The sequence below is a fragment of the Anas acuta genome, chromosome 16, assembly GCF_963932015.1.
Source record: "Anas acuta chromosome 16, bAnaAcu1.1, whole genome shotgun sequence".
Lineage (NCBI taxonomy): Eukaryota > Metazoa > Chordata > Aves > Anseriformes > Anatidae > Anas > Anas acuta.
Genome location: NC_088994.1, coordinates 7,132,473 through 7,160,022, shown reverse-complemented (window position 1 = coordinate 7,160,022; position 27,550 = coordinate 7,132,473). Strand labels below are relative to the sequence as shown.

The 27,550-nt window shown below is 41.7% G+C and overlaps 1 protein-coding gene across 2 annotated transcripts in view; it reads left to right on the top strand.

The window, feature by feature from the left end:
- Positions 1-15,959: 15,959 nt before the first annotated feature.
- Positions 15,960-27,550, top strand: part of UQCC1 (ubiquinol-cytochrome c reductase complex assembly factor 1) — a 47,275-nt gene continuing 35,684 nt past the window's right edge. Inside the window, exons 1-5 of one of the 2 annotated variants that reach the window (XM_068700570.1) lie at positions 15,960-16,113; positions 19,121-19,225; positions 20,773-20,877; positions 23,298-23,402; positions 26,310-26,382. In XM_068700570.1, coding sequence (XP_068556671.1) covers positions 16,090-16,113; positions 19,121-19,225; positions 20,773-20,877; positions 23,298-23,402; positions 26,310-26,382 — 412 coding nt within the window. In that variant the 5' untranslated portion in view covers positions 15,960-16,089. Of the gene's footprint in view, positions 16,114-18,047; positions 18,203-19,120; positions 19,226-20,772; positions 20,878-23,297; positions 23,403-26,309; positions 26,383-27,550 lie in introns of those variants that run through there. The other variant, XM_068700571.1, reaches the window with a different exon arrangement.

Genomic DNA, 27,550 nt, shown 5'->3' with positions numbered 1-27,550 from the left:
TGGAATTGTAGCTAAGCACCACCTTTCTAAAAGGCACTTTGCTTCAGTTCCAGCTGGATTCATGAGATGCAGCTTCCTTTGAAGGAAGGTAGCATTTGTGTTATTCGTGTCACACAATAGTTTAGAAATCTGAGGAGGAAAATTGCTTGGCATTTCAGGCTGCAGAGTTGTTGGTCAACCTGATGATCCTGGTGAGGCTGGCCATGATAAAGCATTTTAGAAACCTACTTATCACTTAGTATCACTTGTTCCCTGCCTTTATATGAATTTCTCAATACATTAATAGAACAAGAGAAAGATTCAGATACGTGGTAATGAAATTGAGTGTATCAGCATCTAAATGGAAAACAAAACAAAACAAAAAACTAAGATTTTGCAATTATCCCAAAGCAAACAGTATGAACCAAAGAATAATTAAAACAAACACAAATGTGTAAAGACCTAAAAAAGAGTCCTTTGGTACTGATTCAAAAACCAAAATTCTGGTAAGCAGTAGTTATATTTTGAAAGGAGAAACCAACCAACCAAACAGAAACTAATTGATTTTTAATACCATTTTAAACAAATTTGAAACTACAGACAATTAAATGCTATAATTAGAAAGGATTATTACCACATCAAAATTGCCAGATTTTGGGTTTGGTCCAGATAGAAGTAATTTCAACCTGAGTGTTTGGACTAGGTGGTGACCCAACATCCACCTTGTTCAGCTGTTAGCTCAGGTGACCTCCAGAAGGGGAAGTCCTGTCAAGTTTGGTCCAGCTCTAAGTGAGGAGTTTGTAACAGTGGGCTTGGTAGACAGCAGGATGAAGACAGTTATTTTCACTTTTATCTCTTAAATTGAGTATTGGCATATAATGCTGTTTGTTGTGATACCCAGAGTATCCTTTTGCATTTACAGTACTGAAAATGTTTGATAACTCCAGGAATTCTGGTTCAATGCTATTTTATTCTGGAGTGGTCTACTAACTTTCACTGTGGTATAATCATATGCTAACATATCAGTGCTTTATCACTGTATTGTTTGAGCCACTGGGATCATCTGGTACAGACTTCTGTCTCTGTAATTAATCATAAAATACTGAATGGTTATAATCACATAAATATACAGTGTTGAAAGGACCGAACTCTTTCACTGCTCTTCTCAAAGAAGTTTCTGTTATTCTTAAATCACATGAAATTTCAACAGCAACGTAAAGAGGCACCCACAGTGAGCTGTCCTTTATGTATCTACATATATATATATATATATATATAATCTGAATTCCATGTATACATTCATTTTCTGTTCACAAACCATTTCAAATCTTCTCAAGTTTTCACATGGGAATAATCTGAGTTATCTGGAGTGAGACCAGAAACTTGTATTGAAACTTCACAAGCCATGTGAAGGTGGCTATTACACGTTTTCATTATCATAGACAAGCCTAGAAGTACAACCCAGCTGGACTTGTTCAGACCTCATGGCTCTCTGAAAGCAGACATCCAGGGACTGGGCACCACCTGGGACAGACACACAGCAAAGAAACTGGAAAGAAACAGAGGAACTTGGAATTGCACAAGTTGGTCCTGCTTTCTTTAGCATGGTCATTATACAATGTGCAAAGGTAGACACCCTAAATTGTTGTTACGGTTTTCTTCCCATGGGTGAGTTGGTGTTAGCAACTGGATGGTAGAAATGCACAGAAACCTGATCTGTAAAGTAATACAGGTTAAAAGTTCAGCTTTCCACCTTTATGATGGCAGGTTTCACTCTCTCACTGAGAATGCCTCATTTATATTTACTTTTTAGGGTCATTATCTGTCCCATGAGAGTCTTTGTGAAGGTCCAAATTTCAAATAAACAGTACACTATAAGACAGGTATGTGTGGATAATTTTTGTTGTATTTGGCTAAAATATGGGTACTAAGCTGAATAGGTAAACATAAAAGTATGCCATTTAAAACAATGCATTCCCATTAGTGTTTGAATATGTGCCTAAACTCCATGTACACTTTTACATGGTTATGTCATTTCCTGTGTAAAATGTGCTTGTTTATACAGCAGCCATATGAAAGATGCAGTAACCCGCTATGTGGGCTATTTGAAGCTTTCTTTAAGAAACATAAAAACCCCTTGACCCTTGTATAATAAAAGGTGTTAAAAGATACTGCTTTTATAACATCTTAGCCAAGACTAATAAGAATGTACAAAGCAAACAATTTTTTTTTACTTCATAGTCCTGGACAATCATGTGTTATTTTATGAATTTACTATTGCTGTTGGGTAGTAAAGTGATATTTAAAAATAAAATTGCACAAGCTTTCATTGCTTCTCAACAAATTTAATAAAGAAGGAAATCTCAACATTTTTTGAAAAACAATAAATACAGTGCAATAAATATACTTTGCTGACTGCTCAGAATAATCCATTTATTGTCATCTCAAGTTTTCTGATGTCCTTATTTTGCTTTTTTTTTTTTTTTTTTTCCTGCAGAATTAGTTTCAATTTTTTGCAATGATTAGGTTAGCTGAAGTAATGCAGCTGGATTCTGTTTTCCCTGGTATCATTTTGAAGGGCACAGCTGTCAAGAGAAATGACTCCGTTAGTGGTAATCAATTGGCTGACTCTCTGCTAGGGGACACGAAATGTCTTTTTTTTTGCTTGTTTTCTCTAGGAGTCTGCTCACTATAATATCTTGTGCCAGGCTTTGCCATTCAGGAATCAGTGCTGAGCAGACTCTGCCCATTGTAGTGACAGAGAAATGCCATTACAATGAGTGTTATGCTTCTGTATATTCAGAAAGTGTCTGCTTGTTTTTGACATGATGCCACTTATTATTGGAATAAAGTTAATTTTAAAGTAAATTTTGAAATTGATAAAATCAGCCACATTTCATTTTTGCTTGTGCAAATGGCTTCAAAACATTGATCATTCTCCAGAAATACTGAAAGAGAAACACAACTTGGGTCTTCCACAGGATTAGAGAAGGGAGTCTATATCTTCATAGGAGCAATCTTTTCTGTGAAGGTGCAATAAGACTCATAAATTTTAGATGGTAAAGAAGTCCTTAGCTCATATTGTTAGTGATCAGATTACAGGAGCCCAGAGAGAGGAGAGAAAAGGCTAATGGCAGTGTGGGGAGAATTGCATGCCACAGGAGGTGCTCCAAAGAAACACCCAAGGGAATGTGGCTTGCGAGGAAGGAGTTGGGGAGAACTGGCTTTTGGGGGAAGGCAGCACTTGCGGAGTGGTGAAGGACTAGAGTAGCTGAGGACTGGCCAATAGATGGAAAACAAAGATGGACTGAATACAGGATTATGGAGTGAATGCATACCCAAATGGAACAAGAGCTGGGTTGCAGTGCCGCTGGTGGAAATAGGAAGGTCCACAAGCCAAACAGAGAAACAAACTTTTTTTTTTTTTTTTCCCTGAGGGCTTAGTGTGAGTAATTCTTTCTTCTTTCCACTTGCCACTGGCTTTCAGGGCTTTGCTCAGAGATTTGGTCCAGAAGCTGCTGAAGACTTAAAGCAGGAAGAAGCTGCTGAAACCCAGCAAAGTCAAATGGCTTCTGCCATTGTCCCTGTGCAGCCAGAAGCATCAGTAGCTTTAGCATGAGTACAGACTGTGGCCATGTGTGCTGCTGGGGGAGGTCCAAAGTAACAGAGTTGAGAAACCCGAGTGTGAATGATGAGGCACTTTCATTTATGAGGTTTTTCAGATGGATCATGAGTCTCACTGATGGGCTGCAGGCAGGCAGGCTGTCTTCTCTAAGCCATGTGCAGCTTTAAGGTTAAAAAGACTGAGCGTGCAGCTCTGGATGGTTACCTCAAATGTCTTAACTTCGGCCTTCGTGTGTTTTTCACAACAGCCCTTTGCTTCATCTTATTCAGAGCACTAAAGCAAGTGGCTTTCCTGACAGTCCAAGGGGAGACACTGGTTCCAGAGAAGGGAACGGAAGCATCCAAGCTGGGAGCTGTTGAGAGGCACCCAGGCCCAGCACCCCCTACGCTCACTTCTCCTCTCCAAGGCCTGGCAGCTGCAGGCCAGGACCTGTCCCTTTTCCTGCTGTGCTTGTGGCTGCTGGGAGGCACAAGGTGGGGGGGACTTCACATCCTCCATGGTGCAGCTGCATTTGGACTCCACTTGGGAAATTCCCACCCATGCCCGACAAGGGGAAGCCAAACAGCATCCCCAGGAGGGCTGAGGTAGATGTCTGCACCTGCAAGCCTTGCAGGGAGCTCACCCTTCAGGGAGTAGCTGAGCTGACCAAGCCTGTGATGCCAGTAACACAGAGGAAGGACTTGGGCTAAATGCTTCCACATTCAACTGGGTCCTTTAGCTGCTGGGTCCTTAGGTAAATGGCTGTGCTGTAGAAAGATGAATATTTTAGGTATACTATGAGAACAGCTGCTGGAAGAGTCCAACAGGCAAGAAATACTGAGTGCAGGGAGGGAAAGAGGGGAGAAAGAAAGGTCACTAGTGCCTCATATTTGGGCTCTGGCCATACATCCAAACTACTGTGCCTGTGCAAGAATGTATTTGCAAGAAGCTGTCACTGCTGTCAGTGATGATACGTGGCCACAGTGTTTTTACAGATCCTCGAACCACAGCCTGGTGTCCAAGCTTGATCAAGGCTGAGGTGTTTGCTTGGAATTCTGGTAGCTACAGTCCATGGATTTTCACTTCACGTTATCCTTATTGGAACTTGAACTTCCTTGGGGTGAGTTGGTCATGGAAGATGAGGCTCAAATGTATGCAAAAATATTAAAGAAATGGGACAAGTTCACTGATCGCTCTGCTCAGCTGGGGTCACCAGCACAAGAAAGACATGGAAGTATTAGAACAAGACTGGAGGAGGCCAAGAGGATGATCAGAGGGTTGGAGCACCTCTTATATGAAGACCGTCTGAGGGTATTGGGAGTTCAGCCTGGAGAAGAGAAGGCTTTGGGGAGACATTACAGCGGCCTTCCAATACCTCTAGGGGGCCTACAGTAAACCTGGGGAAGGACTCTTGTCAGGGAGTGTAGTGATAGGACAAGGGGAAGAGGCCTTAAATTAAAAGAGGGTAGGTTTAGATAAGATGTAAGGAAGAAATTCTTTACTCTGAGGGTAGTGAGGCACTGGAACAGGTTGCTGAGAGAACCTGTGGATGCCCCATCCCTGGAGGTGTTGGGTGGCCAGGCTGAATGGGGCCTTGGCCAACGTGATCTAGGGGGTGGCATCCCTGCCTATGGCAGAGGTGTTGGAGTTAGAAGATCTTTAAGGTCCCTTCCAACCCAAATCATTCTGTGATTCTATGATTCTATCACTTCATTTTTATTTTTTTTCCCCCTAGGGATTATTTTGTGATTATAATCAGATCTGTGAGTCCCAGAAAATGTAAGTGACTAGCTGGAGATTTTCCGAGGCATACAAACTTTAAAAATAGGTTGATTCTTTGGAGTGCTAGGAAAAAAGACCTGCTATTTATTTCAAAATGTGAATACAGTTAAGCTATCTCTTTCTCAAACCATTGTAATACGTTGGTAAGAGAGAAATGCCATATGAAATAATTCACTTCTCGCAACAGTAATGAAATATTCCCCATGCCAGTAAGATAAGAAAGTGATGAGGAGCATGTGCTGGCACTGTCTGAGTTTTAGAACATTTAACCTGCCCCAATAAGCCTACTGATTTTTAATAAATCTTGGAATTCTAGGGAAATTCCAGAGGTTTGGGAGGCTCTGGAGAAAAGGAATTTAATTCAGTACTATAAAGGGTCACTGTTTTGACCTAGCAATTATAAGCAAATTATGGGTCTGTTGATACCGACTGAATCTTGCAATATGATTGAAGGGTGGTAGTTTAATTCATAGGCAGGAAGAACAATTAAGATCATTTAGTTGGATGAGCTGCACACAAAGGTAAAACTTTAACCTAGGGACTCTGCATCTCTGAGAATATCAGCTCAGTTTTTACAGACATCGAGGTGGCAAATGCAACTTTAGCAATGACTGGGAGAGAAATAGAGAACAAATGAGAAAACAATATGCAGGCACTCTAGGGATATACATGGCTCTTGAACACTATGATATAGTAGAGCTGGAAGAAGGCAATGAGAAAGATTGGAGGTATGAAACAGCTTCTGTATGAGGAGTAATTAGATAGACTGGAGCTCTTCAGCAAGAGGTGACTGGGGCAAGAAAGAAAAGTGATGAGGGCTAAGAATGTGAACAAGGAGTGTTTGCTCCCAAACAAGAACCATGGTGCACCAAATGAAACAAGTTTGGGACAGGGTTGAAACAGAGATACTGATTCCTACAGCATGCCCAGCTGCAAAACTCCTGACTATATGCTGGTTTCTATGTTACATATCTACATATGTTAAATAAACAAATAAATAAACTGACAGAATTAATTTCATGTAAGAAATCTCCATGAAAAGCTGGTAGACACAGGGACTTGTGACTTTCTGAGCCATTGGTAGCTGAGAAGCTGTGCCAGGAAAACCTCACTGCACATTTCTCCTGTCCTTGTTATCTTCTTTAGCGATCTGCTGTCACCCACTGGACACAGGCTAGATGCAGCCATGGGCTCACTTCACAAAACCATTCTTATGTTCTGTATGAAGCTCCAAATTTCCAGTGGACTAGTACAGTACAGGCTTAATCCTTTGCATAGGACTTATGGCACCTTGGCCACTGTCCTGTTAGAGAAGCATAGCTTTCTGATGTGGTCTCTTTTTTCCCACCAATTTGTTTTTAAAAGGAAGTCTATTTTTAAAATTCATTGGAATTAAATGATGTTACAAAATAACTGGGTATTATATATATGGAAAGAGAGATCCAGAATTGATCTAAAGACCAGAAGTATTAAAAAGCTCACCACAGTCAGCTCTAAGCTAATACTGTGAATATTAGCACTTCATTTTTTAAATAAGCAGCTTATTTCTACCTACTGTCCAGTTTTCACTTTGAATCAGTGAATTGGCTTATTTGCCTGCTATACTAAAAACTTATTCCTATGGGCATTGTTCTTCATATGCCGACTGTGATGATCTCCTCTCCTCTCCTCTCCTCTCCTCTCCTCTCCTCTCCTCTCCTCTCCTCTCCTCTCCTCTCCTCTCCTCTCCTCTCCTCTCCTCTCCTCTCCTCTCCTCTCCTCTCCTCTCCTCTCCTCTCCTCTCCTCTCCTCTCCTCTCCTCTCCTCTCCTCTCCTCTCCTCTCCTCTCCTCTCCTCTCCTCTCCTCTCCTCTCCTCTCCTCTCCTCTCCTCTCCTCTCCTCTCCTCTCCTCTCCTCTCCTCTCCTCTCCTCTCCTCTCCTCTCCTCTCCTCAATGGAAGACATACATGTACATCACCTTGGCTATGTTTTTGCTGTGCCCTTTCTTTGCCAGATTCTTTCTCCTGCTTTTATTTATTTGTTTGGTTGGTTGGGTTTGGTTGGACTTTTTCCATTTTTCCAAATACTTTTTGCACCAGATCTCTCATTTCACATTTGGTTAACATTAACCGTCTCATCAATGACACAGAGACAACACGACTGTAGTTTTATTGGATTTTGACCTTCATTATCATCCAGGGTTTGGCTTTCCCTCTCTGCTTTGGTACCACATTAGGAGCTCATTCTCAGCCTTCTATTATGACCTACACTGCTCTCCTTAGTCACTGCTTTCAGATGAAAATCTTTCCATTTTACAAGTTGAATCACAAGATGATATACCTGTACATACCCGTAATGGATCACAAGACTGATTCATACAGGTTTTGTTATCCTGTCAGCTCTAGGAGGTGTGCACTTTCTGAGAGCTGAAGGAGGCTCACACCTCTCACTGCTATTCCATAGGGTGCTTCTGTCACTTGCTTGCAGCCGCTTACACCCGGAGGCCCACCGGTGCCCCACTCTCCCTGGACAATGCCAGCTGTCTCAAGGAGACTTCAGCTCTGGACATCAGGCTCTTTTTTGCACTGTGGCCTCCAGTGTAGACAACACTAACATTGCTCAGCTACCCAGCCCAGCAGGAGTGATGGGAGGCATAACAAGGACTCCCACTTGTCTCTGTTGAGATACAGGTAATAAATACATTGACACCACGGGAGTCATCCCATTGTGTTGTCCCTCTGGGACTCTGGAGCAGCAGGACCACTTGCTACCACGGGGGAAGACCACCTTGTGCCCTATTCACAGACCGTGGCCAACTCCTGCCGCTTTTGTTGGGAGCCATGTGAAGGGAGGGAAGAGGAAAGAGGGAATTACTGCTGGAAGGTGGTGGGTTGAGGGATGGTGGGGACATTTCTTGGTGAAAATTGTTCAGCCGTTGCTAGTAGGGACTGACAGCACGCCTCTGATAGATTATCCTGGATAGCCAAGCCTTACCCCATATTATATGGTTTTAATCACAAGCATAAATGTACTCGGTATAAAACAGAAGGTCAAGGAGGTTTAAGACATGGTATATGAGAAAACATTTTCCAGATTTCAGCTTCCTCCAAGGTAATATGCAAGTGTAATTAAAACAGAACCTGGAAATATAGAGTACAGTACCCTATTGAAAGTGTGTTGTATGAGCTGAACTCCCTTCATTGATAGTTTTCCAAAACACACAGCTGCAATAATCTTTATCCAGGAGAAGGGAATAAATTAAGTCTGAACACCTCTGCATATAGTACAGTACAGTGTATGGCACTGCACCCCATATAACCTCTTAGCAGTAATGGAAAGCTGAAGGAGGCGCATGTGGAAAACCTCTCTGACCAGCAAACATTTTCTTCTTCAGAAAGCATACAGATGGGAAGAAAAGTTCATGAAGTAGAGGCGGCTTAAGTACTGGGATGTCTTGTTTCTGAAGCTGTCTGCTCAAGATGTTGAGACTCCACAATGGCAGGGTGCCAAAGCACACTTCAAGCTTGACAGGTGGGGAGGGAAACATCCTGGGCTTGCCCCAGCAAACAGTGACTACTGATGGCAAGTTAAAGTGAACAAATAGGAGTTTATCATGTTTAACAGTAGCAGCAGCCACTAGGATATATACGCTTGGAAAAAGTAATCAGGTCTGACTTCTGCTTCCCCTGAACAGTTCACTCATGGAGTTCAGATGTTGCTTACTAGGCTTCACCAAACCCAGTGAGTGCCCCAGTGAGGAGCCTGTTCTGCTCCAGGTCTGCTTTTACTACTGCAGCACTTACAGAGGAGAGGGGTAGTTCCCTCTTGGAGACCAGAGCAAGGACCTCTTTGCACCTGTGGCCAAAGAACTCCAGATCAGGCAATTGATCTCCATACTTGCTAAACCTTGCAATATCCATAATACATTGTTGTGATTATACTTTTACTGAAAATTTCTCTTCTTTTGTATGCTTTTTTATATAGCTTGAGAAGCAGCAGTAGTAAATGTATTCATACCAACCCCACAAACTGATTCAGTCTTACAGAGAGAACTAAGCATCTTTACTTTGTTAATAACACAATTAACTTCCATTTAAATTCCTCTATCAACTTGTAATGTCATCCCAAAGCTGAATTCAGTCTCAAAATGTCCAGATATACTACGCATGCAATGGTGAAAAATTGTGTGAAAGCAAAGTATGACAAATCCATTATAAATTACCAGTTCAACCCTACAAATGCCCTTTTCCTTCAGCACAGAGCCTCAGCTAGAAACCCAGTGGAACCTGGTTTTCCCCATGCTGAGTCAGGTGGCCCCTCACTTCATTTCTGGGACTGGGAGTTCTGGAAGAGCAGTGCAAAGACATCCAAGTGAGCTCTGGAAGAAGTCAGTCCACATATGCCAGGGCTCCAAAGGCCTGTTATCACTGATTTGTACTCCAAGTCCTAAAAGGGTGCATTAGACAGGATGCAGTGCCAGACCTGCACTGGCTCGTTGGTACATACAAGGCCCTTTCAGAACCTGGAGCACTGGGAAAGTATGCTGCAAAGACAGTCAAATAGCTGAGGGGCCAGCTGGCAGTCTTGCAGCATTGGCACTGAACCAGAGTTAATAAGACCTGCTGGACCTGAACAGAGTTTTTAAAATTGGGTTTTTCTTTATCATGATCTCCAGGGTGTCCTGGAATACCCATGGAGACTATTTTCACTCTTGTTATCTGGAGTATCCCAGCCGCACTTGTCTCAGATAACAGAGAGAGATTCTGTTTTCCTATATATTCGTGAGATTTCCTTTGACTTTTCTCCTGTGGAAGCAGGAGCAGGCTGTTAAGAAGGAAAATCAATATAATTTTAAATTCTGCACTTAGACAGGAACTCCAGACTGAGCAGAGAAAAGACTGAATTTGAGATCTGTACTTTTGCCCTAGTGCAGAGTATGTTTGTGTTTTGGAAACAGGGAGCTCTCCTCAGGAATGTTGGGCTAACAATTGCTTTATGTTAATTTTGATTCTTCCTGTGATCAAGAGGAGAAAAATAGAAGTTGTCTTGGAATTTCATATATTTAAACTGTTTCAAAAAGGTTGATTTACAAGTGTAGTTACTTTTCAAAAGATAAAAATATATAACTACATAAAAATGATCAGTGAAAAGGAAAAAAAAAATCATGTTCTATGCTAACATTTGAAATAAAATCTGATGCTAACAGGAAATTAGGAGGACAGGAACATCAAAATATTTTTAAATGCATTTGTTTAAAAGCTATATATCATTTCTCATTCATTAAGACAAAGAACAAACAAAACTAGTACTGACCACTGAACCTGCTTGGGAGAGGTTAAATACATACCAAAACTCAAGATCTCAGTAGCCCAAAGACCTCTGTGCAATGTACGGAGAGTCTGTGGGGTCTATTGAAAATGAACAAAAATACTCAGAAAAAAATAGATAAAGGTTATTTCCTGTTGTGTTACATACAGAAAGGCTGGCTGACTGCAGAGCGGTCTGCATAGAGCATCATCACTGCTGGAGAGGAGGAAAGATAGCAAATGAAAAATAGCGAAGGAGGTCATTGAGGTGGCTGTCTCTAAAGTCCAAAAAGTGGAAATTTCAGGAAAGATTTAGTCTGGAGATTCCAGCTTAGCAGGTCAGGCAGTGCTCACTGTATTAAATTCCCAAGTGCAGCCCCTTTGCCTTTTCAGCACTGTATTGCTCACTCTGAAAGACATAAGCATTCTGCAAGGCAGACTATGATACAGAGGTCACACAGGACCTGGATCGCTGGGTCACCATAAACTGTTTTGTGTTTTTCACGGTATGGCCTTCACATACCTGCTTGTACTTCTTATTTCTGATGGCACTATAACAAGCTATTTAAAACCAAACTGAAACAAACCCTGTGTCATTTTCTGAGGAAATATGTGCATATCCACTAGCAGAGTGAAGAAAACCCAAGTAGTGTGTAAATGTTGTATTAAAAATAAACTTGCAGAGCTGCATTAAGAAGCCTTCTTAACAACTCTACAGAGCTTCTCACAGCAAATACCTTGAGGTCAGTTTCTTAAAATATTAGCCAAACTCTGCTCTGACCTAATACCTTAAGGAACTTGACATTAAAGGGAGAACAGGGATCACACTGTGCATCTTTTTAGTAAGTATGATGAAACTTTCACAGTGAGAGACTGGAGTGAGCTTCATGTGGAAATTGGAATTCCCCTCATTAAAATTTTTAAGTGCAGGTAAGAGAAATGTGCACCAGAGAATCTAAATTTAGTACAGCCTTGGACATGGAGGATGCTTTAGGTGATCTTTTTAGCTACAAACCTATGGTATTTGCAAAAGTTTCTACTTAATTATGCCAACCAAGGAATAATGTAACAATACAGTACTGTTAGCAGTTAGCAATCAAAGTACATTAATCTCCCTTATGCTGAGTGTGTTTTGCTCATTTGAGTTCAGCTGCCCGTCAGTGTGAAAACACCATATTATGCTAGAGGCCTCTGCTCCTCTTCCAGTCTTTCTTGTGGCATTTTATGACTATTTAGCAGTTCACTGTATCAGAAAGTCAGTTTCTTTTCTGATAAATTTTAATAACAGGTATCCAAGTCACCCAGTTGATAATAGTCAACCATTCTCCCCCTGTAACTCTTCTTTTCTTACAAACTCTGCAAATAGACTGCGTGCAATTCAATGGAACTGCAGTCCTGACAAACAGTGAAGTCAGTAGAAGGCAACTTGAGACTGGATCAAAACAGATTAAAAAGATAAAAATACCTACAGTGGCTTTCATGGGTTAAATCAAACCAAAATTGTTAAAAAGAAATTCTAGGCACAACTTGGATCTGTGAGTTCTTTCAAAGGGTTTAGCTTTTTAAATCCACTCAACTTTGGTGTAGTATCTCAATACCAAAGAACTTCCTATGTGCTTGTAATTCACATCTGTTGCTGCCAGCTCTCTCCTGATTCTGTGCTGTAAAGATCACAGTTCCTGGTTTTCTCCCCTCTAAGTAACCAATGGATCAGATGCTTATCTCATCTTCATGTACCCAGATAAAAAGTAGATGTGGAAATTTTCCTCCCTGAGCTTTTTCAGGGTGACCACTACAGCTTCTCCCCTTGTTCCCTCTATTACCTGCAGGAACAGAATCACTACTGGCACCTTCTCAGACAGACTGCTGACAGCAGCAGCAGTCAGGATGGAGGTTTCACATGGTTTGACAACACAGCTAAGCTGACCGATTAGCTGGCTACTGCCAAAACAGCCTGTCTGCTCTCCTCAGCCTGTCCCCAGCTATGCATTCCTGGCATTCCTCTGATCCCGTGGAGAGGTGGTTCAGGTAGCTAATTTCACAGAAAATTAATCCTACTAAAAACAACAAAAAAAGACATTTTTCTGGTGGTCTAACTCCTCATTGGCTCAGCATTCATTAGATGAATGCTAGTGCTAGCTCAGCCAGGAGCAGAACCTTTCAGCTACGAGTAACTTTAGGTGCTTAGTTATATTAAACTGTATCCTTATTTCATCCACCAGCCCCATCAAACCAGATATGCAGGAGCAAGGAGAGGCCTTTACCAGCTCTGTCTTGACACACGTGGATTATCACTGCATCTATCTAATGGGCGCAGCACGTAGGACTGCATAGCATGGCCCCAATCACTGGAGTAAAGAAGCAACCATTCCTGTGGTCACCAGGCTTTTGTCACCCGCAGTGTTCCAAAGAGCAGCAGAGAATGGTCTCTCCATCCTCCTCTTGCTTGTTTTCTGCACCCTACATTCTCTGCCTTTAGTACTGAACAGTCCCACACCTCTTCTTTGTCAAGCTTTGAAAATGACAAATACCAGCTATTTGGAGGATGCCTCTGCCTGAGCCCAAACTGAGTCTTCTTTCCTGTTCAGTCACCTGGTTGCCAGCACATGTAGGGGGCACCATCAGCAGCACTGAATGAAAGAACACCAGCAGTGAAATGGGAACTTCACTGTTCTGCCACTGGGACTTCTTGGTGCTGCTCGCCCAGGAGCAGCTCCAGACTGAAGACTCATTATGACTGAGGTAAGACTCATGTGGTCATGGAGCTGCCCACCAAGCACAGCTGAATGGTAGGAACTTGGGGACAACAAGGATTCTGTACATAAAGAGGAGTAAATTGCCATTGCTTTGACTGAGGAAATCCCTGTAAAACTGAATTTAAAATTCAGATCCAGCAACTGTTCTGTCTCCACAGTCCCTTCAGAGGCAGTCTGGTGTGCTGTTCTGTGCTTGAGATAGCTGTGTTCTGCTATATTGCCATGAAAAGGGATTAGTGCTACATGGTGAATGAAATAACAAAGAACGGGAGAGGAATCTTAGGTTAAGACAATAATTTTCTGCTGCTGAAATGTGTCAAAATCCTCCTATGTGATACTAGTTAAGACTGAACCAAACCTAGGCTGCTATCAAAAACTGTCATACTCAGTGTATTTCTCGGACACGCGGCTCCTAGTTGGAAAGTGTCCACTGCTGTGGACAGACTGCTGCACACTGAGACTCAGAGACTGCCACTGATGGCAAGTCTTTTCTCTGTATAATAAAAAAAGGGAAAGGCTGTGGATGTGGTCTACCTTGACTTCAGCAAGGCTTTTGACACTGTTTCCCACAGCATTCTCCTCAAGAAACTGGCTGCTCGTGGCTTGGACTGGCGCACACTTTGTTGGGTTAAAAACTGGCTGGATAGCCAGGCCCAAAGAGTCGTGGTGAATGGAGTCAAATCCAGCTGGAGGCCGGTCACTAGTGACGTTCCCCAGGGCTCGGTACTGGGGCTGGTCCTCTTTAATATCTTTATCGATGATCTGGATGAGGGGTATCAAGTGCACCCTCAGTAAGTTTGCAGACAACACCAAGTTAAGTGCTTGTGTTGATCTGCTTGAGGGTAGGAAGGCTCTGCAGGAGGATCTGGATAGGCTGGACCCATGTGCTGAGGTCAACTGTATGAAGTTCAACAAGGCCAAGTGCCAGGTCCTACACCTGGGGCACAACCCCAAGCAGAGCTACAGGCTAGGAGATGAGTGTTTGGAAAGCTGCCTGGCAGAGAAGGGCCTGGGAGTATTGGTGGACAGTCAGCTGAATATGAGCCAGCAGTGTGCTCAGGTGGCCAAGAAGGCCAATGGCATCCTGGCTTGTATAAGATGCAGTGTGGCCAGCAGGGCTAGGGAGGTGATCGTCCCCCTGTACTTGGCTCTAGTGAGGCCGCACCTCGAGTACTGTGTTCAGTTTTGAGCCCCTCGCTACAAGAAGGACGTGGAGGTGCTTGAGAGAGTCCAGAGAATGGTGACAAAGCTGGTGAGGGGCCTGGAGAAGTCCTATGAGGAGCAGCTGAGGGAGGTGGGCTTGTTGAGCCTGGAGAAAAGGAGGCTCAGGGGCAACCTTATTGCTCTTTTTAAGTATATTAAAGGAGGCTGTAGTGAGGTGGGAATGGTCTATTCTCCCACGTGCCTGGTGACAGGATGAGGGGGAACAGGCTAAAGTTACGCCAGGGGTGTTTTAGGTTGGATATTAGGAAGAGCTTCTTTACTGAGAGGGTTGTGAGGTATTGGAATGAGCTGCCCAGGGAAGTGGTGGAGTCACCATCCCTGGAGGTCTTTAAAAGACATTTAGATGTTGAACTTAGCGATATGGTTTAGTGGAGGACTTCTTAGTGTTAGGTCAGAGATTGGACTCGATGATCTTGAGGTCTCTTCCAACCTAGACAATTCTGTGATTCTGTAATTGCATAGTGTAGGAATCCTGGAGCTTCATCACTTTCAGTGACTCTAGCTCACTAATGGCAAAGAGGAGGCTTCAGAAATGGATGCGCATTCTCTTCTTCCACCTTCTCACACACACACAAAAAAGCTGCTGTTATGAACAGCATTCAACATTGCTTTGAGTCTAATACACAGAGGACAGCTAAGCAAATGGAAGCAGAGCTAGCTCTGACCTTCCTCCCTAGAACTGACAACAGGCAGAAGAAACAAATGAAATGGTGCACATCCCTGGGACCTGCAGTCCCCTGCATTGTTCAACATCTGGCACTGCATCAGAACAACTTGTGCACTAAACACAGTCAGATACAGTTTAGTTAGACGTATTTCAACCTATAGCTGCAGTGAGTCAGAACACCTCAGAAAAACTGCCTGCATGTGCAGAGATCTGGGATGCCCGTGGAAAGGAAGGCCGGGCAGGTGTCTCCATTGGCCCTGGGAGAGCTGACATTTAAGAACACAGGAAAGAATTCCAAGGACTACTGTGGAGTTTCAGAGCCATTAAAGCAGCTGCTACTGCCCTCTTGAGAAGCTGACATCCCAATAAATATGCCGGGAAAGAGGGGAGCAGAGTGTTATAGCTCCCCAAGCCCTTTAAGCCAGCACTGCTGCCGAGAAGCGCAGCCTCCCTCTTCCCCAGCTGCTCTTGCTCACATCTGCACCAGCCTTGGACTAGCACTAACATTTGCGAGGTGCTGTGGATGTGATGCAGACGGGGACTACCCCGGCGCAACAAGGCGGCTGCTTCTGTCCCACCGGGACGGTGCCAGCAGGAGCGGCGGGGGAGGCGCGCTGGGGGCAGGCAACACGGGTGTGTGTGTGGGGGTGCTCCGCCATGTTCTGCGGGAAGACACCCAGCACATCCCCCCCCCCACCGCCTTCCTCCCTCTCCTCCCTTTCCTCCTCCTCCTCCTCTCCGGCCGGAGGGCGGAAGGGACGGGGCTTTTCTGCCGGAAGCGGCGCGAGGGGCCATGGCGGCGCTGGTGCGGGCCGTGGTGAGTGGCAACAGCGGCGGGCGGCACCGCCGCCCCCCCCCCCCCCTCACCCGCCGCCCTCCGCCCCGCCCCTCCCCGCGGCATGGCGGGGCCCTGAGGGGGCTGAGCGGCCCCTGCGGCCCCTCTGCCGTGCTCCGACCTTACCGGAGCGGGGCTGCTCGCCTCGCAGCGCTCACCCGGGGCGAGGAGGGGGCTGGCTGGGGATGGGGAGGCTTCCTCTGGGTTTGTGCTTCCATAGGAGCCGTGTGGGGTTTTGGCATTCTGGGCTTGGGCTTTATATTTGAGGATTTGTTATTATTTTTTTCCTCTGAGGGTTCCCCTTTCTGGAGATCCCTGTCTCACTTTAGAGGTGTTATAAAGGTTCCAATTTCTGTGTCAGTTGGAGGAGATTGGCTTCCTGTTAATGAGCATGGGTTACTAACTAGCTCCTTCGTTTCTCATCCATGTGTATGTTTTTGGTCTGTTGGCTTTTGAAATCTCAGCAGCAGGTTACCAGATTTCAGCTTTGCGTCTAGAGGTTGGTGCCAGGATCTGATTCCCTGCCCCAGTGCAGATACGGGCATGGCCAACGCTGCTAGCTGGAGACCAATGCTTGAGGAAAATGGAAAGCCCTTAATCAGAGAGCTTGCACAATTAATCCACCTAGGTTTTATAACCAATGTCTCAGGGTGTGGTCTTGCAGGCATGGTGAGCCCTGCCCTTTCATCTGTCCAGCTGAAAGCAGCTGAGAGCAAATCTGCCTGAGAGCAACTGAAGCGCAGTGAGCGTGAGTTCCTGCCTTCCTTCTGCCCTTGCTGCGCTCTGTCCTTACATCTCTGCGCTGTTGCCTCCCTCTGTGTGCCCCAGTGTTTTTCTTGACCCCTATGCTCTGAATGCCAAAGCAGCAGAACTGGTGGAACATAAAGTTAGTTCCCTGCTGTGATGAGTTGAAGAGGCAGTCGGGAGCAAAAGAGGAGGGGGAAGCCAGGGGGAAGGGGAGCTGAGCGCTAGAGGAGCAGTGAGTCACTGGGGGTTCAGCTATCTGAGGAGCTGTGCCCCAGGGTGCTACTGGCAATGCCAGGCTGCGTGCACAGAGGAGGCAGGACTCATCTCCCTGGCCTCCCTAATCCTGGCTCTTCTCCCAGCTACTTCTGGCATTCATATGGCGAAGTTGGTTCAGTTCTTCAGCCTGGCCAGAAGAATTTCTCTTGGGATGAGAGATTTAGTTGGCTGCAATTTTTGTGATCTGAAGAGCCTCATGTTGTGATTTTGGGAGAAGTACTGGAGCATTAGTAAGGATGGGAGGATGCAGCTGGGAGGCTGGGGAGTTCTAACAGCAAGCACCATGCTTCAGCTCAAGCTTTGTACTATCATAGCATTGCTGATCCATGGTGTTTCCTAGTATCTGCTTTTGCATTAGGATTTAATAGTTTACTAATCAAATGAAAGTAAGTCTTCATACTTTCAACATCTCTTCTGTGTATTACAAATGGGAAGGGACTGTTTTGTTTTCCTCTGATCTTCAAGCCTCCTTGGGTGCTCATGGCGTATGGTATAGTCATGATTATTGTCTGAACATTTCAGTTAATAGCGCTGTTACGATACAATTGTCTTTTACTTAAGAAGAGTTCCTGATGAATGTTTGTGTGTTACCTAAGGTTTTTTGAAAGGTTGCCAGGAGGATTTAGATGACCATGGGTATTTGTTTTTCATCTGAATCCTGACAAGACAGCTAGCTGCAGGAGGTGCTTATGCTGCCTGCAGACTTAAAGATCTATTGCAATCAATGTGTGTTTTCTTATTACCAGGAATAAGCCTCAAAAAATCTGTTAGACACATTGGAGTCTTTTAGTCATTCTTTATCAATTAAAAAAAAAAAAAAGAATTTTCTTTCTGGCTTTTAGTGTTAGTTAAACTGTTTGTATCAGAGCACTAGATTGCCTCAAGAATTGTTTTCTGTTACTCAGCTGAAATGTCTTTTTGAATAGAAACGTATCAGCTTTGTATCTGTCCTTGCTGGGTACTTTGGCTACAGAGAAAAATCAGAAAGTAAGGGATCTTCTATAGCTACAATAGAAGAGGAAAGGGGTAGTACTAAATGGTAAAGTTAGTGAGTACTAATCACATTTGCAATGGAAACACGTTTTTTTCCCTCAGTTTGTAGAAGTCCAAATCAATTCCCTCAATGGTTCAAGAGTACCATGCCTGAGGAAGCAGTGCGCTGCACCTGGCAAACAGCAAAGTCTCTGCAGGGAAGGGGGAACAGGGACTGGTTCTGTCTGTTTCTCCTAGCTTTTGGGCAATCTGCTGCTCTCATGGTTGCCTTTCACTGCCGCCACTCAGCCAAGATTGGCCGTGTGCCCCCCACCTTGGTATTCCTGTATATTGTTAAGATTTCCCTGCTGTGTCTTTCCTCAAAGCTAAATAGTCCCAACTCTCTCAGCTTTTCCTCACATGTTGGGTGCTTCAATCCCTTTATCATCTTTTTGGGCTTTTTTTTTTTTTTTAAGCTATCTTTAATAGAGAAAAGTCTGTTCTCTCATAAGATATATCTTGTTTCCTGTATTAATGTAAAGCATTACAAATAATTATATTTGCTGAAATGTATTGGGACAACATACACTTTTTGAAATACTAGAATTATTTGCAGTGCTTCAGTAAGACAAAGATGCATAAAAGTTGAGTACTGGTTGAGGGTTTTTTAAAGATCTTACTCAGTCAACTCAATACATAAGTATCTGAATTTGTTCTACTAGATATAAAAACTGTGGTGTAGTTTTATGATGTAGACAGCCCACCACTTCCTTTGATTAATCTGTTTCTCTTATCAAACTCAGGTTGCATTACTTTACTGTAAGGCAAGATTTTATTTTTTTTTGTAATCAGAATTTAGATTTCTGTCAAATGCAAGTTTGGAGCTTAATTAATCTGAGGGTTGTTGTATAAATGAGTAAATCTGTGGAAGCAGGATGACAGTTATACTGTCTTTGTATTAGGATCTTCTTCATTGCTACTCTTTCTGTTCCAGAGCTGCCGGACTGGAGTAACTCAATGGACAGCAGTATGCAGTGGACTATTACAGACAGCCGTGGTCCAAGGCCAGTGTAGAAGGATGCTCCATAGCATTTTCCAGGTAGGATGTCACAGTATATTAAAATATGTAAACACTGGGATGAATTTGAATCTGGAATAGTTTTTCAGTAAAGAGGCTTCCAGAAGCGGTGTCTTCACTTCACTGTGTATTGCTGAAATATGGAGGCAACTTAAAAGCTTTCTGCTGCTGAAGGAGTGAGCTCCCACTCTTTATCACACAGTTGTTTTGATTCGGAATACAGAAATCCAAACGTAGGCGTCATTTTCTCAAAGCAGCTAATTACAAACAAGTCACATTTGCAGATAATTGCCAGCATTTTATGTTATAGAACATTTCTCTGCTGTACAGTAGCCTTGGACTTTCTAGTATTGATGGTATGTTTACCTAGCACAGAACAACATTGAGGAATATTATTTCAGTGTGAAAGCACTGCTTTGCAATTTTACTTCCAGTTTTAAACAAGCATACCTAGTATCAGATTGTGTCTATAGTAAATCAACAAGAGGATTGCTTAATAGCAGCCAATTATAGAGGTTAAAATGCATATATAGGAATGCAATACAAAACACAGATGGGAATAGATGCAGGTTATCAGAACAGAAATAGGGTATGTCTCTGGGTGTTTCCTTCATGAATGCAAAGTAACCAGAGATTAATCCTCTTTTCTCTTTTCCTGTATATTACAGCTGGTAGAGCTTGGACTTACAGAATTAGAAATTTCTAAGCTCTTTGGCTTTGATGTCTATCCTCTGATAAGACCTTCCAGTCCTGGAAAAATCACTTGTGCTTTTGTGATACTAATAAAGCACCAGCCCACGTGAAGTAACATATAGCGTTGAGAGTAGTGAGAGAAACTAGCAGTTGTGAAGTTGATTGATAAAGTTAGACTTGACTCTGAGCCACATGTTAGGATTTAGAGGCTTCTGGGAATGGCTACACTGAACAAAACAGCATATTTGCTTTGTCTGAATTTATTCATAAATAGTTTGCTACTGATTTGGGCAAGCTGTAGATATATGATAGATATGCTTTCCAGTGCGGCGCTTCTTAGAGGTTCCACTCACTCCTGTACGATGTTTTGTTATTATGCAGTAGCTGTGTAATGCAAATCATGTGCAATGTAGAGGTTACAGTGACGACTATTTCCCTGTAATTTGTTTTGCTCAAGTCTTGGCCATAAAGGCAGTTCAATGGACTATAAAGTTGTAGATTAAAAATGCCATAAGCTCTGTTTCTCTGCAAGGCCAGGAAAAATAATTATTTTTTTTAAGAGGCAAAAAGTGTAATTAGAAGTAGTTCGTGAGTCAAAGCAGTTAAGCTGTGGTTTTTGAGAGTGGAGCGTTCTGCCGGTCCATTCCATTAGTACATTTTCAGAAAACTAGTAAATTCGTAAAGTGGAGCATTAAGCATGAGCAGCCATTTTATTTGTAGCAGTTATGATATAAATTTGTGCTTTTTTTTTCTTCAGGATTATACCAAATTGGCTTGGAAGCAAAGTGAGGGTAATTGGTGTAAAGTTAAGTATTTACTAATCAATGGTGTCTTCAATTTTTCTTTTTCTTTTTTTGTTTCGTCATTTTTACTAGAGACACAAGACTGGCCAGTTCCAACTGTCTGAAGCCTGTGGTGGATTTATTCAAGCCAATGGAACCATTAAACAGCTAAATAGAACATTTTACAATACAAATAAGGTTAGAAGAATTTTATGTTTTTATTGTCAGGGCACATTGTTCTAGGAATTGTACAGATACAGGTAATGAAATGCTTTTGAAAGCATGTAGGAGATGATTCATCTTTTACGTAAAATATTTTAGTATAGCATTAACAATGAATCCAATAAATTGAAAAGAAACTCTGTTGCTTTCCAGAAAATGAACTGCTAGTATAGGAGAGTCAAATCGCATTTGCTTTTTTTGGGAAATGAGCCCAATGGGGAAAGAAGCAAAGTTGGGAAGAGTAGTTATTGGGGTGGGGGTTGGTGGCAGACGTTCCCTTCTTACCTTCAAAGAAGGAAGAACAGATGTTGTCCGATGTTGTCCATACATATTAGAAGTGACAAGATGTTTCCAGATTCCTTATCATGTGTTGCAGATGCTGTTGTTTTGCATGATAGCAGTGGACTTGGTGAACAGGTTTAATAGCCATTAGGTTTAAAGGGTCTGAGGTCCTGGACAGTGTGATACTGTCTAACTAGGTGACTGATAGTAAAATGGCATTGAGCATGTTTCTTTTTAGTTACGTGTATACTAAGCGTGATGGAGGTCAAGACATTAATAGCCATCTGTGGATTGCACGAGTGCAAATCATTTTATCTCAAATGCTAATGATAGTGTGTACTCTCTGGGTATATGTGGGAGTTGATTATGGCTCTAAGCTACATTTTTTGTAGCTTTGCAGTTAATTTTTTTTGAAGTATAGCAACTTGTGCTGGATATGTATCAGTATTTAAATATTTGTGTATCATTCATGCCATTTCAAAAATCAGTTGTGCTAGGAAAGCTATAGAGAATACAAAAAGAATAAAGAGAAATCTGAAAAGCCTTCTATATGAGAGGAGGCTATTTTAGGACTCATCTGAATCACGGTCTGATAACTGATGGACCTATACATAATACTGGTCTGTAAAATTCATAAAAGGTACTGAGAAAGGGCATAGGAGATGGCTGTTTGTGGCTTCTTGTAGTTAAATTGGAGGCTTCCAATGAAATCCCAAGGTTGGGTTTAAAAGAGGCTCAAGGGAACTGATTTTATGTAACGAAGCTGTGAAAGTCATGTACCACAATTCTATGTATTATGGAGGTTAGATGGTTTTACAAACTGTTTTGGAGTGCTGAATTTGTAGCTGCCAAGAATAAATGTGTGCATACGTTTTCCAGAACGGGAGTGAGCATTAAAAGCTGGGCAGATATACCACAGGAACCTGCAGTGTGTGTGACTATTTCTCTGCCCTTCGAAGTGTCTCTTCTAAGCATCTGCGGATGGTCCTTGTTGGAGATGGGGTATTTCTCTGAGTGGTCTGGCCAAGTATGGCAGTGCTTATGTGGCTAAATTGCTTCCCTGCTAAGAAAATTCTTTTCTTAGTATGTTCACATCTTAGGAGGAAGTGCTTAAAGTGAAATTCCAGCGAGTTAAAGCAATTTAACGTTTCCTTGGTCATGGAAGTTTCTCAGATGATAATGGCTCTCAGCTGCATTTCTCAAGTATATGTACAAGATACATTTGCAGTAGATTTTGGTTAGAATGGTTAAAAGTAATTTATTTATAACATAATATTTATACTGCATCCTTCATTGATTAGAAATTATTTGCTGGAGTACAAATGATAATTCCTGTTGGCTGATTAGTACTGCTAGGAAGTTTTAGCCAGAATGCCACAAAGATTTCTTATCAGCCTAGTGCTGTATAGTTAATCTGGAGGAAAACATTTATCTTCATGTTTGCAAATGCTGCAAATCATTGAAGAATAAATTACTCCTCTGATGTAGATTTTCCACAAGTAAAATTGAGAAAAACTGCAATGGGAACAAGAATTTGAAGGAGCTTTCTAGTAAGATTTCAGTAAGCTTTTCAGTGGCTTCATGTGCCTTCATTAATTTTAAGATGGAGCTGATTGCTTTTTATCATACGTAATTACTCTAGAATGCAATATGGCTGTGAGAGTAAGACAGGATGTGAAAGGGCCAACTGTTTTTTTACTATCTCTTTACTATCCATTTACTGTCAATTTACTATTTGTTATTTACTATGTGTTTGTGATTTGTTTGCTTATTTTATCTGCCTGAGTAAAGGACAGTAATCCAGAAAGAATATGGTAATTTAGAGTAAGAGCAATATTTCAGAAAGCAGACTTCTGTGCAGTCTGGGCCTGAGCTCCCAGTGGGATGCTCTTATTGGAACAGACATGTAATGCTTGCATTTATATACAGAAGAATGTCAAGAAGGAAAGACAGTACACTGTTTTGCAGATAAAATCTAATATGTATTTGTTTCATTGAGCAGAGAAAGTAAACAGAAAATCTGAAGTTCTCTGTTAAACTTCTAGCTTGTCAAACTAAAATAGTCAGATCCAATTGCTGAAACTGATATTTGTGGTAATCTTTCTGTTTTACAGCATCTTTCTGCAAAAGATTCCTTGCAGACAGAAGAGAAAGTGGGTCCTTTCACAAGGATAATAGAAGCAATGGGTTTCACAGGACCTCTGAAGTATAGCAGATGGGTAAAGCATTTATTTAGTATCTTGGTTAATACTTTCAGCTTTCTTAAAAAGCAAAGACAAACAAAAGCAGAAAAACTCACGACCGTTTTTTCTTGCAATAGGAACAATATTTATATGGAACAATTCTAATTATTACCCAAGTATGTCATTGTTTTATAATGCGGGGGATATAGTAATATAAGCTGGAACCTGCTTTGGTCTGTGTTGTCATCTTTGACCTAAGTAGGAACATTGCATTAGCTTTGTAGAGTCTTTAAGCCTTCTTGAATTTCTTCAGATAGCCTATTTTCCTCTTCGTTTGTGCACCAAAGAACACAATAACCACCTTGCTATCTTAAAAGTCAGTCCAACATCTGCACAGACCAGAATCTTGTCTCTGGTAATGACTAGTACCAGTTATCTAGAAAGAATTTAATTACAGTAAAAGCATATAATGATACTTTTCTCGTGTACTTCCCGAACTTACAGCAAATGCCTGTTTCAGGATTTCTTGAACAAGAGTTGGCATTTTTCTGTAGATGAATTTTTATTCCATAAATCTATGCAGTTGCACTTTGAGCTCTTGTGAGCTTGTAACATCTACAGCATTCTATATTAAGGAGTTCCGTAGCTTAAGTATCTGCTGTGGGAAGAGGTACAGTTGTTTTCAATTGATGTTTTTTAATTTTGTCATTTTTTTTTTAAAAAAAAAGGTGATTATTCTTTCTTTGGGGTGTATGTTCACCTTTTCCCTTTCACTTGTGGCTTTATAATCTTACATATGCCGTATTAGCTGAACTTTTTACTGAACTGAAGAGACCTAGTCAAACTTGTTTCTGTTATTGAAACAAGTTTCATGTCTTGATTTTCGTTGGCCTTCTTTGCATCTTCCCTTGTTCTGTGTTTCTGTGACAGGAGTGTCTCTGAAATGGACAGTAGTGAGATGTTACTGCTGTTTCAGTAGTAGCTGCCTAAGGCAGAGTCACAAATAGGTCCTTCTCTTCGGTGTTTGTAAAAGAGTCCTTTTATAAAGCAGTTGTTAACAGTGACTAAATGAGAGCAGTTCTGTAGGAGACCTCCAGTTCCTTCTGCACAATGGAAAAAGACAGATGCAATTCTGAATTTTGCTGTGAACCAGGTCACAGGAAAAGGTGACATGACTGGGAAGGGCTGAGCCCAACTGTGCAGATGTTAAAAACTTATAAGGTGCTTTGAATATCTGCAAGGCAGAGTGGGCTTCCTGTGAGACTGATCTGAAACTGTTGCTTATTGCATCTTGCCCCTCAGAAAGAAAATATAAAGAAAAGATAACTGGCAGTTATGGCGGTGAGGTATTTTGCTTGAAAACCAGTTACTTATATCATATGCTGATAAACATCATGAGAGGGTAGTTTCTCTCCCATGTGTTTGTGTACATATTGTTGTAATAAAGATTCTTGTTAGCTGCAAGTGTTGATTCAGAGCTCTCCTTAATTGCTACTCTTTAGTGCCTGCTTTTGGCTAGGGAACCTGGGTTTGGAGAGAGTTATTTTGTGGTTAGGGCTCAGGAGACCTGAGTTCATTTTTGGCCTTGCCAGTGCCCTCTATGAGATCTTAGGGACGTTTTCTTAATATTTCTGTTTTTTTCTTTCTTCTCCCTTCCCTCTTACCTCTTTTACACACCAAAACTTCCATGATTAAATTTCAGCAGTTTCTCCTGTGTTTCTCGTCTTATTTAAGGGCTGGATTGCAGGAACTGTTCTTTACAGTATGTTTTTAATGTCTAATAACGCTTAGTCTGGAGCAGTGACTTTCACAGGGGAGATCTCTACTCCCAGGCCAGGCAGTGTTTCTTTTAAAATTGAAACCTTCAGAACTCTGGTAAATGGTGTAAATTATTTCACTGCAAGAATTTTAGACATGTAATCAATTGTTGAGAAAGCTTCTAATCCTATGTTTTTGACAGAACCTTGTGATTACTGAATAAAAAATTAATGGCCTCTGTGTTTCCACAGCAGATCAAGTGTAACTTTCCTATCTTTCTTTTGGCTGGAGGAGCCAAAATAAATAGTACTTCAGCAGTTTGAAGTGCCATTTGATAGTCATAGAGTGCTCATCTATAATATATTGATCACCAAGACAATCCCTAGTAGTTACCAATGAAAAGAAAACAAAACAAATAAACAAAAAAACCAATGCTGATCCCTTGCTTAGGCGTGTATGGGAGTAGGCTTTGGAATTTTCAATTTTTTTTATTTTTCTCCTCCCATGATTTTGGTAGACAGGAATAGCTGTCAGTTATTCTCTTTCAGAACTTTGTCTGTTATTGTGCTTTTTGAAGCTTCAGCGTGTCTGTCTTAGTTATCGATGATGCACTGATTTTTTTTGTGGTGGAATGGCAAGCGATGAACAAAATTAAAAGTTCTGAAGCACCTGAAATATAGCTCACATCATTCATCACACAGGATTGCTTTCTTGCTTTTGAAGCTTTGTTGGCCAAATCTCGTTTTTGTGGGGAAAAACAAGATATTTTTAGTACATCTGGTATATTGCTACTTAAAAAATAAAACATACAGAACACTAATGTATATATCAACAGGTAAAAATATTGGATGAATCTAGGAGTTGTGTGTTGGGATCTTTTGAGCTTCTGTAGGGAAGCTATTTCATTTATTTTTCTGCAATTCTAGTTTTATACTAAACTAGATTTGGAAGGGTATTCAAGCAGCCACTTAGCCATTTTTTGCCTCGAGGCAAGATGAATTACAGTTGTGTAATTTCTGGGAAATAATAATTTATTGTGCTCTTGAAAATCTCAGCTGATAGTGAGTCTCAAAAGAAGTCTTTTCAGAAGAATACAGCATATGTATTTAACAAAAACAGTAGTGTTCTTATGATGAATGATTGTATTCATCGTGTAATCAAGTATTGTCTTTTCTTTTTCTTTAGAAAATTAAGGTAGCAGCTTTGCGCATGTACACATGCTGTGTGGAGAAAACTGACTATGAGGAATTCTTTAACAGTAAGTTGTGTCTTTGAAGATACTAGAATTTGGAATGTAACCCTGGTGAGAGAACTTATGATGAAAAATAATTAGATAGGTTTACATGTATATCTATAAATAAGACAACAGTAAGACTTGCCATATGGTAACAGTGCACAGCCAACTGGAAGCTGACTATGCTACGTTATTACTTTAAGCTCTGAAGCTGCAAAGGTTCAATGGCATGCTCTGGCTTCTGGAATTGTTACATTTTGTCCCCTGCAATGGAGAATAAGAACATGGTGGGATTGGTAAAACCAGAATATCCTGGAATTTGAAGGACATTGCCATTTCTATTACGAAGGGTGGGATAAGCTAAGAATCCAAATGTTTCTTTCTTTTTTACCATGGTCTGATGGTCTCTGTCTTACCCAGTCCCATGACTAGTGAGAAAGTCCAGTGTAATCAGGATACAGGCATGAGAGAACCATCCCCCTCCACTGATGCACAGCTTTTTTTAATGATACAGGATCAGTTAGATTTCAGGGTTCTACTTGTCTCTCTTCCTTGTATCTGGTTAAGCCAGGACACATCTCCTGACTAGTTGGTGTGACTAGAACCAAGACACGTAAGTCTCTCCTTTAAGTATATACGAATTTTAGCTGGAATTGTGATGACTCTTCCTTGTTGAACAGTTTTGTGGTTTTTTTTTAGCTATCAGTGAAAAAATCTGTTGCTGCTTTTGTTAGTATCAAATACAGATTGGTGAATGGGGAGCTGTATGATTCACTTAAGTAAATTTCAAATAATTATTCTTATATGAATTATTTCCCATGACAGTGTGATTATGGTTGTACTAGGCATAGGTGGGAGCTGCTGCTGCTTCTTCAAGAGATGAGCTGAAGGTGCATCTTTGTGTTTTAATCTAGTGCAGAATTTTCTGAGGGTGGTTTGGCACATGGTATTGCTGCTGCAAGATTTTCCGATGGCTTTCAAAGGTTTTCCAAAACTATGATGTGGTTTCAGTGGTTGTAGGGAGAACTCTATAAGTAGTAGGATTCATCACTGATGATGAAAAAATTAGAACCTCATCTTTTCTGCACACACACATCTCCCCAGCTGTGTGTCCTCTCAGACTTTCTCAGCTAAATAGTCTTGTCATATGTACCTCTCAGACATAAGTTTTGCTATTTTTAGCAGTTGTTTC